Source organism: Diprion similis, chromosome 8, assembly GCF_021155765.1.
Source record: "Diprion similis isolate iyDipSimi1 chromosome 8, iyDipSimi1.1, whole genome shotgun sequence".
Classification (NCBI taxonomy): Eukaryota; Metazoa; Arthropoda; class Insecta; order Hymenoptera; family Diprionidae; genus Diprion; species Diprion similis.
This window is the reverse complement of record NC_060112.1, coordinates 2,364,095-2,381,430: the sequence shown is the minus strand read 5'-3', so window position 1 is coordinate 2,381,430 and position 17,336 is coordinate 2,364,095. Positions and strand designations below refer to the sequence as shown.

Sequence of the window (17,336 nt, the reverse complement as noted above, 5' to 3'; positions counted from 1 at the left end):
TACAGCAGTGCAACTCCGCGCAGGCGTTGCTGCCTACGACAAGTCTAGTTATTGGTCAAACCACTCGCGGCGCCACCCTCGCTCCGTGTTTTGTAGTACCGACTCTACACTGACTACATCAAGGAATTACGACAAGCGCGTGGTGGATGTTGTAATCCTTCCACCGTGGACAAGTGGGACTTGCACGCTTTTGCATTTTCTCTCTAAAAATATTCACACAAGGACAGGTGTGTGATGGTTTTTAATCAGACGAAACGACAAAATTCATAAGATCACAGTGACTCAGTTTTACGAGCATTAAATTTTGACGTGCTGATCACGAATACGAGAGATCTAATAGGCTTCTTTTTTACCGACAGTTAACCGAAGTTCGTAGCCATGAATTAGAGAGGAGTCTGAGAAAGTCTATGCTCGCATTACTCGCGCCTAATCCTCTTTGGATTCTTGCAACTAATTATCGACGTAACTGGATGGTATGCGTACGTACATTGACTATCTACCCGTGCTCTACCCTACTTACTGTTGCGAACAGTGGATAATACAGAATATGATATCATGGCGAAGTGCCGCTGTGGTACTAAAAACCGAATAAATCACAAACGTTAACAATTGATGCTGTTACCGCACAAATAAATGATTTAGAGACTTTGTACGCTCAAAATCGAATCTGGATTTACACCACAGATAAACCAATTGTACCAGACTTACACAATAATGTGCTAATGCGATGCGCATGAGCTCTATGGGTATTGTTAGAGTGCCGCAGTCATTCTTTGATAAAATTACACGAAATTCCGGTTGTAGAGATAGAAAAAAAATTTCTTTAGAACAATGATCAATTTTAGAGCAGATTCTACAGACTGTCATCTCAGGACAATTCAAACCACCTTTGTGGATGGCGAAAATGGAAAAGAATATACTCGAATATTATGATATTGAAGACACTGATGGTGAATGACTAACAATTTGTAGAGCACGTGTTAAATGAAGTTCTGAATGGAACGGCCGGTTCATTTTGAGACTGTTTTTCTGAGATTAGGTCAGATAAATTGTTGACAGTTGTATTCGGATAAAGTGACGCTCAGAGCTGTTATATCGATGGATAAACACGGAACGCATTTTGAGAGTTACAGCATTTATGAAACGGTTTCTTATTTGTATTACGAATTAACAAAGACGTGAATAGCATTTTCTATATAACACGGTAGATTGTTCTAAAGATGGAAATTCATCGCTCATTCTAAAACACCGATTTAAATATTTAACGGGATTCATTCTGAGTAAACTAGGGAAACCTCAATTTATCACGATGCCATGCGCGCTGTGTATACAAATGTTGAAGCATCAGTTTTAGTTTAATTTATATAAGTTTGAAATTGTAATGCACAAGACTACAGCTCATCAGTATTTAACTAATGAAAATGAGTAGTTTTTGAGAGTTTAATGATATCTACCGTTCGGTTAACAAATCAACGTATTGTGGGCTCCATTTGACTTTTAACATATCAAATTGACGCGATCCCAACATCATTTCTGGAGATCTTTCTCAAATTGATTTTCTGAATGAAGAAACAGCGGTAACACTAATTCGTATTGGTTTATTATTTTATAACACTGTTGCTATTGCTTAACACTTAGCGATAGCCCAGATTCAGTCCTTCGTGGGAAATATACTAGTAACTGATGGACAATATTTGGGAATAAATATTCAGCTTACAAAGTATCTCAATTATTTTTTCACACTGTAATCAGATCAATCGTTAATGTTTGTTATTTGTTCAGTTTTGTCCATTACAATCGTATTTTACTAAAGTAAATATATGCTCTGCATCATTCACTGCTTTCTTGAGGCTAAATGCCGCAGAGTATTAGTCAGTTGCCGACATGCATTTACCGTCCAAGCACCTCGAAAATAGTTCCAAAAAGCTCTTTCCCATCAGAGGGCGCTACTAAATTGGATACACGAAAGACGTAAGCGTGCACCTTCTCGCTCCACAGACTCCTCTCCGGCGACACAAAATGGAAGACGTCGAATGGCCACAATCGACACCGCAGGGCAGCGCAAGCAAGTGAGGAGGGGATGGCAGTCTTCCTTCCTGACGGCGCGCTAGCTGCGCAAGAGCGTAAGGGTGCTGTCCCATGTCAACGACGGATCGACTGATCACGGAACAACGGAACGAAATCTAGTTACTTTGAAAATTCCGTTCCGTACGCTAATTTGCCCTATGTCCCATGTTTACAATTAGAGCATATACAGTACGGTCTTGTATGTAAGACCGTGATATACAATATATGGCCTAAGGTCCCATGTGGCAAATTTCGAACGGAACGAGGGAACGGAATCGATGCAAATTTGCGCTATTTCTAAGAATTAAATATATTGCAGTCACTCGATAAAGTCGCTTACGGGCTGTGAGCGGAATACATTTCTCAAAATCTCGGTTCCCCTACTCTGACTACAAATGCTTGTTCTCGAGAATTAATTCACGACCTTTTCAATAGTACCAGGCGAAAAAGTGTTACTTTCATACCTTTGTATTTCAATTACGTATGTATGTACACTGAATCACTGAAGTGAGTATGTAGGTTGTTTCTATGTGAAAGTACGTCAATTATTTGATGAATGAATTAAGCGAAATAACAGAAATTTGCACTCATTCCGTTCGAAATTTATCACATGGGTCATAAACAAGCATGTATATACGAAACGGAACTTCAAAACTCCATATGTATGTTCATCATTTTATTGTTCATTATTTCGAATTTTGAAATTAGTAATGAAAAAAATATATTGATTGGAAAGTCATGCATTTAGCCATGTTGAAATTACTAGTAGATGCCTTTGGTAGATACTAGAAACTCACCGCTTTGACATAAAAAAAATTATGCTCACCAAAGTTCTAACGAAGTGCAACAGAATGCTGGTTCCGTCAAACCCGTGCAAAACCTGACGGCATAACAATCAACGAAATTCGGAATCTAGTAACTTTTGTTTGTTTCGTTCCGTCGTTCCATGATCAGTCAAACTGTCGTTGTCATGGAACGGCACCCTAAATTCTAAAGCTCAAAGCACCCTCGGGTGGATTTTCGATAGAGCAGGAGAATGGGGGGGAGGAGCGTGGTGGCCAAGCTGTGGGCGGCCTGGAGGACTCTGGACTAGCTGTCAGTTACAGTTCGAACGTTGTGTAAAGTGAGTGAGTGTTACACGGTGAATGATGATAATCGCATAATGATTCTCTTCCGATATTACCGGAGTGCGTGTGTATGTTAAGGGTACGTGCTGATTAGTCAGTTTAAGCCAGACCCAAAATTCGTCGATAGTACCGAAACCGGATTACGCGAAGACATGCTCCGAAAATTCAGGTAAAAATACGCGTGTGCACGTCTGTTTACAATTAGATATAAGATAAACTCTAGTTTTTATCTCGAATTCAAATTGAACGTCAATTGTTGGAACAATCGCCGTTGTAAACAAAAGACGGTCATTTATCGAACACGGAATAAAGTGTTTATATAGAGTTGACAACTGTAGCCAGTCCTAACTTCTCCATACGTGCATTATGGGCGACCGACGTCTCCGGGTAGTCGCTTTTTAAGCTATTATTTGACTTGTATGAACAATTTACGTGCAACGACACGCGCAAGGTTGATAAATTGTTCGTACGTTAGGGTTTCTTTGTTTGCATCTTTTTCCCTCAACCGTATTTTACTCTCTAGATGCAGGATATTATCCTCGCTTGATAAATGTGAGAAACAAGTATAAAAAACAAATAACGGCGTGATGAGTAAAGAAAAAAGAAAATTACATAGACACACGACGACACATGTGAGATGTCTTGATAGAGTTCACGACCCCCCTTGGATATTGCCAAGTTCAGGATTGGCTGGCCTCTCAGCAATCCTTTTTGTACGGTCGTGCTCTCTGCAAGGATAGTGACGAGTTTCCCATACATAAGACATGCAACGTCCAGGGATGAAAATCATAAGATTTGAAAAAAATGGATCATTATTATTTGCCTTCGTCAAAACAATTGTATATTGCGTAATTGGGAAATAACATAAAAGAAAAAAGAATAAAGTTGCCGCCATGCAGTATTATATTTATGCAACCTGAGCGTCACTGAAAAAGTAATTGGATTTTTGTATAAAAGCCATGTGAATAAACGTCGTGACAATTACGCACGTTAAATAGTTGTTTGCCCTTCTTTGTTTCTTTCCCCTCTCCTTTTTTCCTCTTTCTCTCTCACTCTCACTTCCTATATCTAAAGGAGCGACTACGATGACGCGAAGAAGAGAATGAGGAAATGCTAATTTTATCACCGCAACACACTGCCAACGGTTAGATTGCGTGCGGGAATATTATTTTCTCTGGAGATAATGTATCCTTCTTTGATATTTTTCGGTACTGTAATAGAATATACACCAGGCACGCTTCATGCAAATAATAACACTGATAATCACGACTGTGTCACGCTCGCAGCGTTGCAGAATTAGTTAGACACGGTATATGTACTTGAAGAAATCCTTCGTTCAATTTCTCAATTCATATTGAGGAGGTGCATTCCGATAATTATCAAGCAAATGAGCAATTCAATCGTTATATTAATACCTGCGTTTCAAGATAAATATTATATTTGCATACTACGTAATTCAGTTGGTGTAAAAGTATACCGATATCGGATTTTCCATTCATGCCGATTCTTACAAGGTCGGCGATCGTTGAAAGAGAAAAGTGTAAGATGGAAAACAACCTCGATGATCACAGAAACAAAAATGATCGATGGATACTGCGCACTGGCATCAATTGTAAATTGTCTGAATAACGAATAGAATTGCAACGTCGACGTCACGAATGAACCGCAAAACGGACTTGGTTTTAGATGAAGTCTGATCGATTAGAATATTATGAAGCTGAAGATAGCAGCCATAGTTAGCAGCTAAGAGCGTTAAACTTTGTGGAAATGGAAAAATGTAAATATAAGCATTAGAACATTTGGCTGTTAATTCTGGCTGCTAGCTTTAGCTTCGTTAGAATATTGCGTAGCAAATGAGCGATCGCGCTATCCCGTGCCATTCGCGGTGTACAATCGGCGGAATCGAGCACGTATAGTATGATAAGACCGGGTAAATATAATCTCTGGCGATAGAAGATAAGGCGGTAAAAGGAAAATCAAATTGAGTATGGAATTTCGAAACGCACGTCCATACATAACGTGTGATAAATACACGCGTTATAATGGTCAGACATGGCCCGCGTATGCAGATATTGATTTTTTCTTTCACCCTACGCAAGGGGCAAAGAGGAGAAGCGAATTATACCGAGAAAGAGAAAGAGAAGGAGAGAGTGAGAGTTCCCCTTATGGGGAAAATCTACGGGCCTTTGTGCGCCCGATATGCACCTCGGCTTGCTTTAACTTTGCTTTACTTTCCTTTACTTTACTTTGCTTTGCCCGGCTTTTCAACGTCCATTGGTTCTGCCTTGTCGATCCAAAGTATACAGCTATAAGGGTCGTGTATACGAGAAGAAACACCGACGTATAAGTTCATCGTTGCACCGATCGATATGGGACAGAAATAAACAATTCTGACGTAAGACGGTCGCCGCGGTATTCAACGCTCGTACTTCCCCTGGTTGTTTTTCGGTTTTAACCCACATTTCTGCGGTAGCGACGTTTTTTTTTTTTTTTTTTGCGACATGCATAATATCGTAATGGACGTAAAGATATGCGTTATCTTTTCCTCGTCCAAATCTTATAGATTTCATGTATAACTGTAATACAAATAATTTAATAAGTTCGTGTTGTAAATAAAACACAATTATTGGACAAATCGTAGGGTTTAGAGTTCAAAGAACACCGAAGACGTCGTTGGGGTTGCAGTATCCCCGCATTTCTCGGAATCAGTAACCCTAGTCACTATTGATTTTTCAAGTCGAAATTCTCGACGTATAACGTCTACGTGCCCAGTTCAAGAGTAATAATACTAGTTAGCTGTAGCGCGCGTCAACACGACTCCTGTACGCACAACGTAAGTGGGTGGGTGTCTGATTGTCAGCGACGCACGGGGGTCGGTTCCTGGTCGTGCTCTCTCTCCGTCTCCTCATCCTCTCTGTCACTCTGACGCACACGGAGCTCGTCCGTCCGCCCCTCGCAACTTTGAGTGCTTTGCTCGAAGCATCTGGCCGACACGTGTGCAGGCAATTCCTCAGAGAATGAACGAATTTTCACCTTCGATAAAAGGAGCTCCGAAGATTCGCCGCAAAACTCTGAGCCTGAACACCGTTTGCGCGAACCTCGCACGATGAACGGTTCTCGACTTGTACGAGTTTTAGTTCCGGCCAATCGGCGACCGGTCAGCTGTTCGATCAGCTGACATTGCAGCGCGGCGATTCGTCGGATATGAAACCGCGTATATCTCGGAAATCGAGCGTCGCTCGTCATCCGCGCAAAGGTACTTTCGCCTCAGAATTTCACAAGGGATCTCTTCCGATGCATATTGGGTGAAATGCACTTACCTAGAGGTGGAGATAAGCGGAAAGATATGCCAGTTGTTCAGGAACTCGCGTTTTCGTGCAGTAGTGGCGGCGTTATCAGCAATTGTTTCGCTTCCTTGAAGCGCAGCAGCTTCAATGGCCCTCTCTGTTAGGTTGCCAGGTGCATAGGCAAAATTCACACCTTTCTATGCACCTGCGACAAAAAGCCTCCCCTCCCTGCCCTCGCTGTACTGTTCTCAAACAATCGAGCCTTACTAGGTGAGAATGAGACTTTTCCTGGCTAATTATAAGAGTTGATCAAGAGTAAAATGGCACCCTATGCTGATAGTGCTTTTAACATTTATTACTTTAATAAAAAAAAATTTCAAGTTAAAGAAACTGAAGCGTGTCGAAAAGGCCTTGGTTCTTTACCCTCTTACTTTTCCTCGCACTCATCTGGAAAATGACGAAAGTAGTTGCACCTTTGTGGCCCGATCTTTTCGCTCTCTTACCTGAACTTTGTAACCGCGCGCCCTTGTCTACAGGGCTACATTCGAAGCTGTAATATATAAAGTATGTACGAGTATATATGTATACATAGAGGTGAAGCATTTCTTCAAGATCTTGTTTAGAGAGTTCCACGGGGGAGACGAGAGGGTACTACGTTATTTATAGCACGTATATCCGTACATAGGTACTCGAAAATGTGTGTGTGTGTATGTGTTTGTGTTGTGTGTCACGTATATGGGGTTCTCCTTGTTAACTGGCCCACTTTTACCGGCAACCATCTCTTGGATATTGTTTTCTTTGTTTTTTTTTCCTTTTCATCATTTTTCTGTTCGATATTTTACTTATATTTCACTGGATCGGAGTTTGATATATGATTCAGATTAAAATAATAACAACAACAACAACAGCAAGATAGAAAAAGTACCTCAGAATACAGGAATATTCTTTACTGCTTTGACCTCCCGGCAAACTTGTTCTCAGTCCTCAACAAAATGCGAGTTCGATTTTATACGAATTATGTGACAATGAATGGTTACCACTATTGTAAAAACATTTGAAACGTATTGAATACGTCAAATTTAAATTCAGCAAATCTATCCTTAGATTCGTGATTAGCGACCCAAAAAATCTGATGGCATCAATTTTCATTCAAATCCAATCATCCATTGTTAAGATATAATTTTTGTTTTTTTGAAATTTTTTGTTTAAATAATTGGAAAAGTGCTGAACCAATCAAAGCAAAAATCTAATCAGTTCTATGTTTCAAAAAGCCGCGTTGATTGGGACCAGAATTATTGAAATCCGGCAACTCGTTCTCAAAAGCTTTGTGCCTTTACAGCGTTTGGAAAAATCTCCCCCCTCAATCATTCGTACTTTCTTTCTTTTTTTTGCCGACATTCAGCGTACGCCTAATGCTCCATTACCTTATCGGCATTAAAATATCGCGAGTAGGAGGGTAGGCATTGTGTTATAGAAGGCGCATTGGGTGGTTATATGTATAAAAGCACATCACACATCGGACAGGGCTGAGTAGGGTGTATAACAGGATCGTTCGAAACAACAGAGCCGTCTAGACGAGTTTTTTACGCATCTTTTCTTCTTTTTCGTTGGCAAATGGTATATAACGTGTTTTTTCCCATTATAAGATCGCGCATCTCGGTTCCAACGTAGGTGTACAAATCTGCGTTACAGGGCACATGAAATGATCCGGTTACATTCGACGCCGGCGGTAAACGAACACTCATACGATAATATAGTTCCACCGTTAAGTGATAGGAAATTCTCCGATTTTCATATGCAGCATTATTATCGTCAGTAGGATTGTATACGTATAGAATATACAATTGACAAGTTGACAAAAAGAATATATGAATAATAACGAACGTTTCAATTTATCTTACAACCTTTAATTAAGAATTAATTTAACGATCGACTGATTAGGCCCAGCATGAAACGATGCTGCTATTCACCGGTATTATATATTAGGATTTAGGCTCCTAAGGTGGAACCTATTTACAGCCATACGGTAAGACGGTTAAGTTTTACTTTCATTTGGTTCGTCATTTTCATTTCTCTTTTCTTTTTGCACGTAACAACGCTGACGGTTCAAATCTATTTTCGCAATTCGGAGACTACTTCAGCTTCGACTACTTTTGTGTGTCGCGCATGTCTTTGCACAGCATGAAGACTGGCAATCACACAGTAATTCTGCAGTAATAACCTTGCGTTGACGGTTAAACATTTAAAAAAAAAGTCGAAATGAAAAGTTGTATTTAATTCGAGAGGTTTATACAATAATAGAAAAATACTTCAAGATTTCCTTTTATTTCAATAAAAGAAATTATTGAAAATTATTCCCGTCTATTCAAAGTTCGTCACGGCAAACATACGTACAATACACAAGCACATAAATAATATCCGATCGTAAAGATTCTCCTCGCGTTGTATTTTAACCGCAGCAGCAACACCTGCACCGTGTACAACAAGTGTTAAAAAGAAAAGACACGGTAAGAAAAGAAAAAACCAAGAAGAAAACGAAGAGGTGAATAAAAAAGGAATCTTGTGTACGCAGACTGCATTTCGTAATGTCCGTTGCAGAACGATACATCTCTAAAATGATATGCACCACGTGCACACGTCACGAGATGCAGCGTAACTGAGCTACAGCATTCATCAGCCGGTTTCATATTATGAATTCGTTAAACCTAATATATTTCTCCAATAATTTCTCTTGCAGTTGCACTGCCAGTATATCATAACTGCATCTTCTGTTGCGAAGGTCGAATTTAACAAGATCAAAGGATCGATTTAATTTAGAATCATATACACTCGTCGACAAAATCTACGTGACTTCCAGTAGGGAATAAAAAATGTTCTCCAGCATTTCAATTACTTTTCACGGGAAACAGAAAATATAAGGGAAACGTGCAACAAGACAGATTGAGGCAAATGGATGTACATTATGTGCACAGTGTATATGCGAGTGTTGATGAATGTATGTATCCTCCGTGGAGAAGTGCAATAACCGGATGTTGTAAACCCAGCCCAGCACGTTTCTCGCTTCATTGTGTCAGTAAATCATAAAAATTAAGGAATAAATCTAATGCATAAAGTCTGGACTATTCGACCGTTGATACCATATTGAATCGAAATTTCAGGATAGGCATTTATGCCTCGCCTATTATTGGGAAAAATTTAAATATCAAACGAAAAACTGAAAAATTCCCAATCAAGTATCTTATTCTAGACCACTTCCACGAACACTGTAGAGAGAGAGAGAGAGAGAGAGAGAGAGAGAGAGAGAGAGAGAGCTGGAGTAAAATAAATATCAACCAAAAATTGAGTTATACCAACAAGTTTACGACAAACGGTTTTCAGTATGTATAATACACACACATGCACATGCACACACGTACATGTTGATATATACCAGTAAGGAAAGGAAAAAAAAAGTACTCACGTTCAATATGCGAGTCACGCGACATTGTGTGTACAAAGTGCCCACAGATCCCCGATTCTGGTTTCCGTTTTGGGCGCGGTAAAAAAACACTGAAGAGGGAAGAGATACCTATTCGTTAAAGCAAGATGGCAATGCGTAATTGGTAAAAATCAATTCATCAATTCATTCAACCTAGCGGTTTTCTGACTGGAATAAAGCAAAAAGTAATGCTGATCAGTTCAGTAATCGTTTACGTGTAAGATTGTTCGGTAAATATGCATAAAATGGGATTATTCTACTCGATTAAACTGAAGAATGTTATTTGAGGGAGTCAACAAAAAATCTTTTTCCCGTGTTGCGAATAATGTATATGTAGAATATTTTTACCATCTTTTTCAAAAATCAGCGACAATAATTTTGTACGCTGAACTTACAAAAATCTTCAACTCAAAGTGATAGAATTTATAATGAATATATTATCAAGTTATTGACAATAACAGAGAATTCATCATTAGTCTTGTGCAGAATCGTCTGCACAAAATATTACAGGCATACGGATAACTAAACAGCAGTTCACTGCGTGCAACGATGTGGATTAGGGAAAGCGGGGGTTCGAAGCTAGGAATTCTGTGCACCCCGATATTTGCGCGCATGCGGTAATAACGTTCGACTAACCCTAAACCTGCAGCTCACCCCTCGCATCCTCCACGGGTCGGCCATTCTCCTCGCTGTTCTCCGAAGGCGAGTTTTCGACTTTGACAGGGAAACGAATCTTCGGCCAGGGAAAATGCTCGAAATCATTGACAGAACAGCGTGAAAGTTCTAGCGAATGAATAATTTAGAGATGTTCGAAACTAGCAAAATCATCTTTTTAGTTGATGCAATGAACTGCGCGGAAAGAGAATAAAATCGAATTCATCCGAAACCATGAATAATTGTACAAAAACCTCATATTGTAGCTCTAAATTTACTAGAATTTTCTATTTTCCCTACAGATGCGCGGGTCCCGAGGGTAAACTGAATGCTGGTGGAACGGCCTTCACACGCCATCCTCGGGATTGATCTATACATATCGAGAATTTGCGAAAGGTTGTTGTGCATATGGGAATATTTTTTAACCCGTAAGGCAAAAAAGGCAGAAAACGGAACGAAGAAGAATATAAAAAAGAAAAAGTCAAATCGTAATCATGAAGATATATCACATCATCCGCACAATAAACTGCTAGCCATCGAATCGTTATCACCAAGGAAGGAGGAAAGCTGTAGCTGTTTTTCTTATCTGCGGTGCCGCGAATCAACGGTAACAATGGGGAAATGTTGCAGCAAGAGGCAAGAGCCTCAGCCAATCGGTAACGGATATCAAATAATAATAATAATAACTCCCCATTTTACCTCAATACATAGATATATATGAATGTATATTAGACACAAATACTTTTTTCTTCAATAAAACACGCACGCACTCTATGTTCGATCAGGTTACAAGAAATCGGAAATTGGCCTCAACTCGGCGCACAGCAACGGAAGTTCCCTCGACAAGAGATACTCGGAAGATCCAAATCGGCGCTGCCCTCAGACCAGAGTTGATATTATTCGCCCGAGACAGACACCCTGTGAGCCTCCGATTTTAATCCCAAAATCGATTCATCTGCGTGAATTATCTTCCCCGTCTTTTTCAGTTGCATGTGTGTAACTTATTATTTCCGTTATTATTATTAGTATCCTTATTGTTTCATCCTCATTGACGTCAATGTAATTTTAGTTATTAATAGATTGATACGACGCATTTCATTTAAAATACTGAATTTTTATCGTTATTCGTATCGTCGTTGTGTCTTATCAGCTGATCGTATCGGGACGATGCTAACTTGCAATTAACCGACTCAAATCACTGGCATCTCGGTTTTTCCAATTTCTTGCCAACTGAGACGTGAAATCGATCTTCCATCCGGCACTGCTAGATCATAAATGACGAAGAGTTATACCGGGTGTCACATTTTAATGTACCACCCAAAGTTTTATTCTACTTAATATTCGATCAAAGCAGTATTTTTCGAGATAAATCAGGTGTTACATTAAAATAGGACACCCGGTATAGTATGAACTCGTGAAAAAAAAAATACGCCATTCGAACCGATTCGTACAAATCGAAATAGGCTTCATTTCGTTACACTGACAATGAGTTAATGATAATTTTTGCTTATTCTCTTCCTCCCTCAATACGATCATTATTTTGGATATCAAATTAGAGCATCGTTGCTAATCTAACAGACTTCGGTCTAAACATCGGTCAAGTGGATTTTATCCGTGTGCGAATATGCATAGTTCAGGATTCTTTTCAATTTATCTATATTTTGCAAACAAATTTAAGCATGGAAGCATGTTTATCGTTGTACAAACTCTATTCTTAGTCAATGCCTCGTTGTCGTTGTTATTGTCTGTAACAAAAGATTCAAATAATTTCTCCCGTGTACCGATGACTTATTCGTTCAATGCTCTGTATTTATTCCATTGCACTGCAGTACATTCGCAAAGATCGAACAAAATCGTGGTAGCATTATACAATTATGCGGCGAGGGAAAGCACCGACGTCAGTTTTGTGAAGGGCGACAGGATGGAGGTGTTGGATGACACGGAACCGGATTGGTGGAAAGTACTTCACCTGACTACCCTCCACGAGGGATTGATACCGTGGAATTTCGTCGCCGTCGAACGTTCCGTCGAAAGCGAGGAGTGAGTATAAAAAATATAAGGACTTTTTGATAGACATTGCAAAGGAAGGGAAACTATATACGTATATTTAACACGTAAAATAAACCGAAAAAGATTCAACTTAATATTAATATATAAACAGTTGTCTCCATTGTTCTCGAATTTCCGTAAGCACTATACCATTCATTACACACAAGAGAGTGTTTCAGAACTTTGGACTTGATTATGTGTGGTAGACACATGCGGATATGTAATGTTTACTGAATGTTATAAATTTGATAACGTTTTTAATCTATTAGAGAAAATGACAGCATTCGGGTATTTTTTTTTCTCACTGCTTGGTCACGAATTATTCGCTGTCAAACTAGGTAGCAATTAATATCGTGTTTTATTCACACATAATGAATATGACATATTTATCGAACAGTTGGTTCTTCGACAACGTATCGAGGAAGGAGGCCGGGAAATTACTTCTCGTCGACGAAAATCCACGGGGTACTTTCCTTGTTAGACCGAGCGAACACACGCCAAGAGGATACAGTCTTTCAGTAAAGGATTGGGAAGAGGGACGCGGGCATCATGTGAAACACTACAAAATCAAACCCCTGGACAATGGTGGATTTTATATAGCGACTAATCAAACTTTCGCCACTCTACCAGCCCTCGTAATGGCGTACAGCAGTAAGTGAGAAGTGCCTCGATATATAACATCCTGAAAAATGGTTATTGGTTTTGTAACATTTCTTGTCTGATGCTATTCAGAAAACGCGCTGGGACTTTGTCACGTGCTGGCGAAACCGTGTCCAAAACCGTTGCCGGACATGTGGGACCTAGGACCGGAGTTACGTGACAAATGGGAGATAAACAGGAACCAAATACAGCTTATAAACAAGCTGGGACACGGTAACTTCGGCGAAGTGTATTACGGAAAATGGCGAAACCAGATAGAAGTGGCGGTGAAGACGTTGCGCGAGGGAACAATGTCCTCTGAGGCATTTTTGCAGGAGGCAGCTATAATGAAACACCTTAGGCACAGACACCTAGTCGCCTTGTACGCAGTCTGTTCGAAGGAGGAGCCGATATACATAGTCCAAGAGTACATGTGCAACGGTAGCTTACTCGACTTCCTGAGGACCGGGGACGGCAGATACATGCAGTTCGAGGACCTAATATACATCGCGTCGCAGGTCGCCTCGGGCATGGAATACCTCGAAAGCAAACAGCTGATTCACAGGGACTTGGCCGCGCGAAACGTCCTTATAGGCGAAAAGAACAAGGCGAAAATATGCGACTTTGGTCTGGCAAGGGTGATCAAGGACAACGAGTACTGTCCTAAACAGGGCAGCAAATTTCCAGTAAAATGGACCGCTCCTGAGGCTATAATATACGCCAGGTTCAGCATAAAGAGCGACGTCTGGTCCTACGGAATTTTGCTCAACGAACTCTTCACCTACGGCCAAGTGCCCTATCCGGGTAAGTCAAATGAACGATTGTCACCTCTCTCTATCTCTCTTTTTCTCTTCTCGGTTAATCAGTGATACGTTTTATCGCAGGTATGCACGGCCGGGAGGTCGTCGAGCACGTTGAGAAGGGTTACAGGATGCCAAAACCGGCGAATCACCCGCTACCGGACAGCATATACACCCTGATGCTGCAGTGCTGGGACGCGAGTCCGGAGAAACGACCGACCTTTGAATACCTCAATCACTATTTCGAATCGTTCAATGTTACGAGTGAAATACCGTATCTAGAACCGCCAACGGACTGATACACGGCCCACCACCACATGCAGAGCCACATGATTCCAAGGGGACACTATCACCCGGCGCACATTAACTGCGCCATGGAATTTTACGGAATCTACTGCTGAGCGAGCTTCGTTTATTTATATGTTCGACAAAACGTTGAACACTATTCTTTCAATGCATCGATAGAAACGGTGTTTGAAAGTGAAGAAGATGACGAAAAATAGACGGATTAATCGCGCCGCATGACATTTGCAAGTGATTCGATTGGAAAAATATAATTCGCCTCGTATGACGTAATAAATCTTGTGCATACATCATAAAGTAGAACTGATGATAATAGCAATGAAAATAACTGTTTAGTTCTGTGCGAAATGTGAAAACTCTGCAGATGAAGAATTTGGGTGGTACACGTTTATGAAGAAAAATATTTGTCACAAATTTCAAGGCAGCCTGCGCAGTTTGTTTGATTTCCAAACTCCGGTTGATGGAATATATAATTTTTAGAAAAAAGCAAACAAAACCAAGATAATGAAGACAAATAATAGCTACATGTTTTGTAAAATCGTGCACCATGATGGATTTGTAGAGATAATTATGTTACTTGAATAATTTTAGCATATTTCGAGAGCACAGACCGATGACAAATAGATTGTGACTAAAAGTAATCGTCATGGCTTGATATTTTGTGACGCGGAGCATTTTAAGTAACCGCATTAACGCGAGTGTTGAATCTTTGACTCAAAGTATTTTATTTTTCGTTGCTCCAGCTTTCTTGGCAAATCTCTCCGCAATGATATGCGAGTGATAATTTTCTTCTTCAGAGTGATCGAGCCGTGTATCACTGCTTTTAATGATCTGAGAAAAACGAAAAACTAAGATAAGAAATTTTATACGATAGCGGTATTTGAATGAAGAGAATGAAGATATAATAATTATGCTGAATCTAAATTATAGGATTCAAAACGATAGGCACGTAATATAAAATAATGTAAGTCATTAATGTTCATCGTACAAAATAAAGCAGAAAAAACGGAAAACCAAAACAAGTTCATTGTGGTGAAATTAGCAAAGGTGTAAAGAATCTAAAAATGAAGATTCCAAAGAAAAAGAAAAGGAAAACACCGTTCTTAGAGTAAACCGTTTGAACAGCAGTTGAAGCTTTAGTGAACAAAATTTACTATATTAGTATCTTTTATAAATGGACGAAATAATAATAATTATAATAAAAGTAACATGGATGATCGCGATGAATATTCTGAAATGCTCCTATAGTATATAACACGAATATTACAGTAGTAGATGTATAATCGATGAAGTGTTTAAGGTTATAGAAATAATATTTACCTGTAAAATGATGTTTACATACTATAGTAGTATAAATAATGTAATTGTAATTTAAAGAACGAAATACGTATTCGCGAAATTGTTTTACGGAAAAGGGCGAAAGAGAGAGAAACAAAGAGAATTTAGTGTTAAAAGGTAGGACATAGAGCGTACATGATAATATACGTCCAAATACATTTTTCTATGAGCGTTTTGTACTGACCAAATATTAATTATAATACCGTGTTATACTAAGAATTTTTCCGATGTTGTCTCTCTCGTGAAAAAAAAGAAACTGAAAAAAAAAACAAAATGTTTTCAAATGCATAAGTATTTTCAAATATAGTATAGTAAGATTTTTTTTCGGTTTTCATGTTACTCAAACGCCGTATAGTTGTAAATTGTTATGTATGTGATGTAACAGTAACTTATATTTCTTGTTCTTGCACCAGCAATGCATTGGAGAACGAAAAGTAACTGAGAAGAAAACTAAAACAAAAACGGATAAATAAATAGTATAGTAAAGTTTATAAGATTGCATGTTAATTAATTAGATTATGCATGAGTACCATAACAAGAAAAATAATAGTAATGTTAGGTTATAAATACGAGGGTGGACCTAATGAGAACAGAACAAAAAAAAAAAAGTTCACATCTCGCGTACGCATACGATGGAAACGAAAGACGTACTCACGTTACCTAAAAACGAGAACGAAGACAGCAGAAGAAACCTCGGCGTTAATAATAAATAACGTATCGAAACATCCATTTTCGACGTAGCGAAGAACGACAATACTATTATAGAAGAAAGAGAAGTCCAGAAATTACTTACTACTATACTAATCTTTTTTTTTTAATATACTCTCCAATTGTATATAAAATATATATATATATACTATATATATATATATACCCACACACACACGTAAATTGCACTATCCTGATGTACACTTACATTTTTTGATCAGCATATATGTATATTTGAGTTAAAAAAAACTTCGCGATAATCTTTGGACTGAAAACAAGAGGAAAACGTAAATTTTCTTCCCGAATGGATTCAATCGATTCTGTGAAAGAAGAAATAACAGAAAAACAGATTTTAAGGAAGTTTGTTAACCAGAACCAAAAGCACACTTACTGCCATTAGTTTTTGATAAAAAGAGAGAGAAAAATTGTAAACTTGAATGATCCTTTTTTTCCATTAATACATATGTAACTTTTCTTTTTTGCAACACCTGTATGGGAAGTTCGATTTCGCACACCGAAAAGTACGTGCGAAGCAACCTATTTCCCTACACTTAAAAAACTATACAGGTGTTACAAAAAATAAAATACGTATGTGACCCTTGCACTCGTTTTTTATCACCCTCGCTACGCTCGGCCGGCAAACTACACGAGTGCCAGAATCACATACTTCGCGCACTTGTATCGTAATATACAATTCCCGAATTCATATGCGAAAACATAATTTTCAAATATGTTATTTATTCTTCGTTAATGAACTGTACTTAATTAATAATTAAATGTGTCTAGAGAAGACAAAGGAAATTGAATTATTTTTTTTTCGACTGAAGATTATGATCTCTGTGTTTGTTCTTACTATTACGAATAATATTAAAAGAGCTAGTGTTAT

General features: G+C 38.9%; 1 protein-coding gene across 2 annotated transcripts; it reads left to right on the top strand.

Moving 5' to 3' along the window:
- Positions 1-3,122: 3,122 nt before the first annotated feature.
- Positions 3,123-16,192, top strand: LOC124409912 (tyrosine-protein kinase Src64B). 2 transcript variants are annotated; one of them, XM_046887866.1, is made up of 7 exons: positions 3,123-3,363; positions 10,916-11,269; positions 11,399-11,533; positions 12,443-12,653; positions 13,060-13,313; positions 13,395-14,105; positions 14,186-16,192. In XM_046887866.1, the coding sequence occupies exons 2-7, from the start codon at positions 10,942-10,944 to the stop codon at positions 14,398-14,400; spliced, it is 1,854 nt and encodes a 617-aa protein (XP_046743822.1). In that variant the 5' UTR covers positions 3,123-3,363; positions 10,916-10,941; the 3' UTR covers positions 14,401-16,192. The 2 variants fall into 2 exon arrangements, with proteins under 2 accessions (XP_046743822.1, XP_046743821.1); XM_046887865.1 differs by having other exon boundaries at positions 11,399-11,605.
- The last annotated feature ends 1,144 nt before the right edge of the window (positions 16,193-17,336 follow it).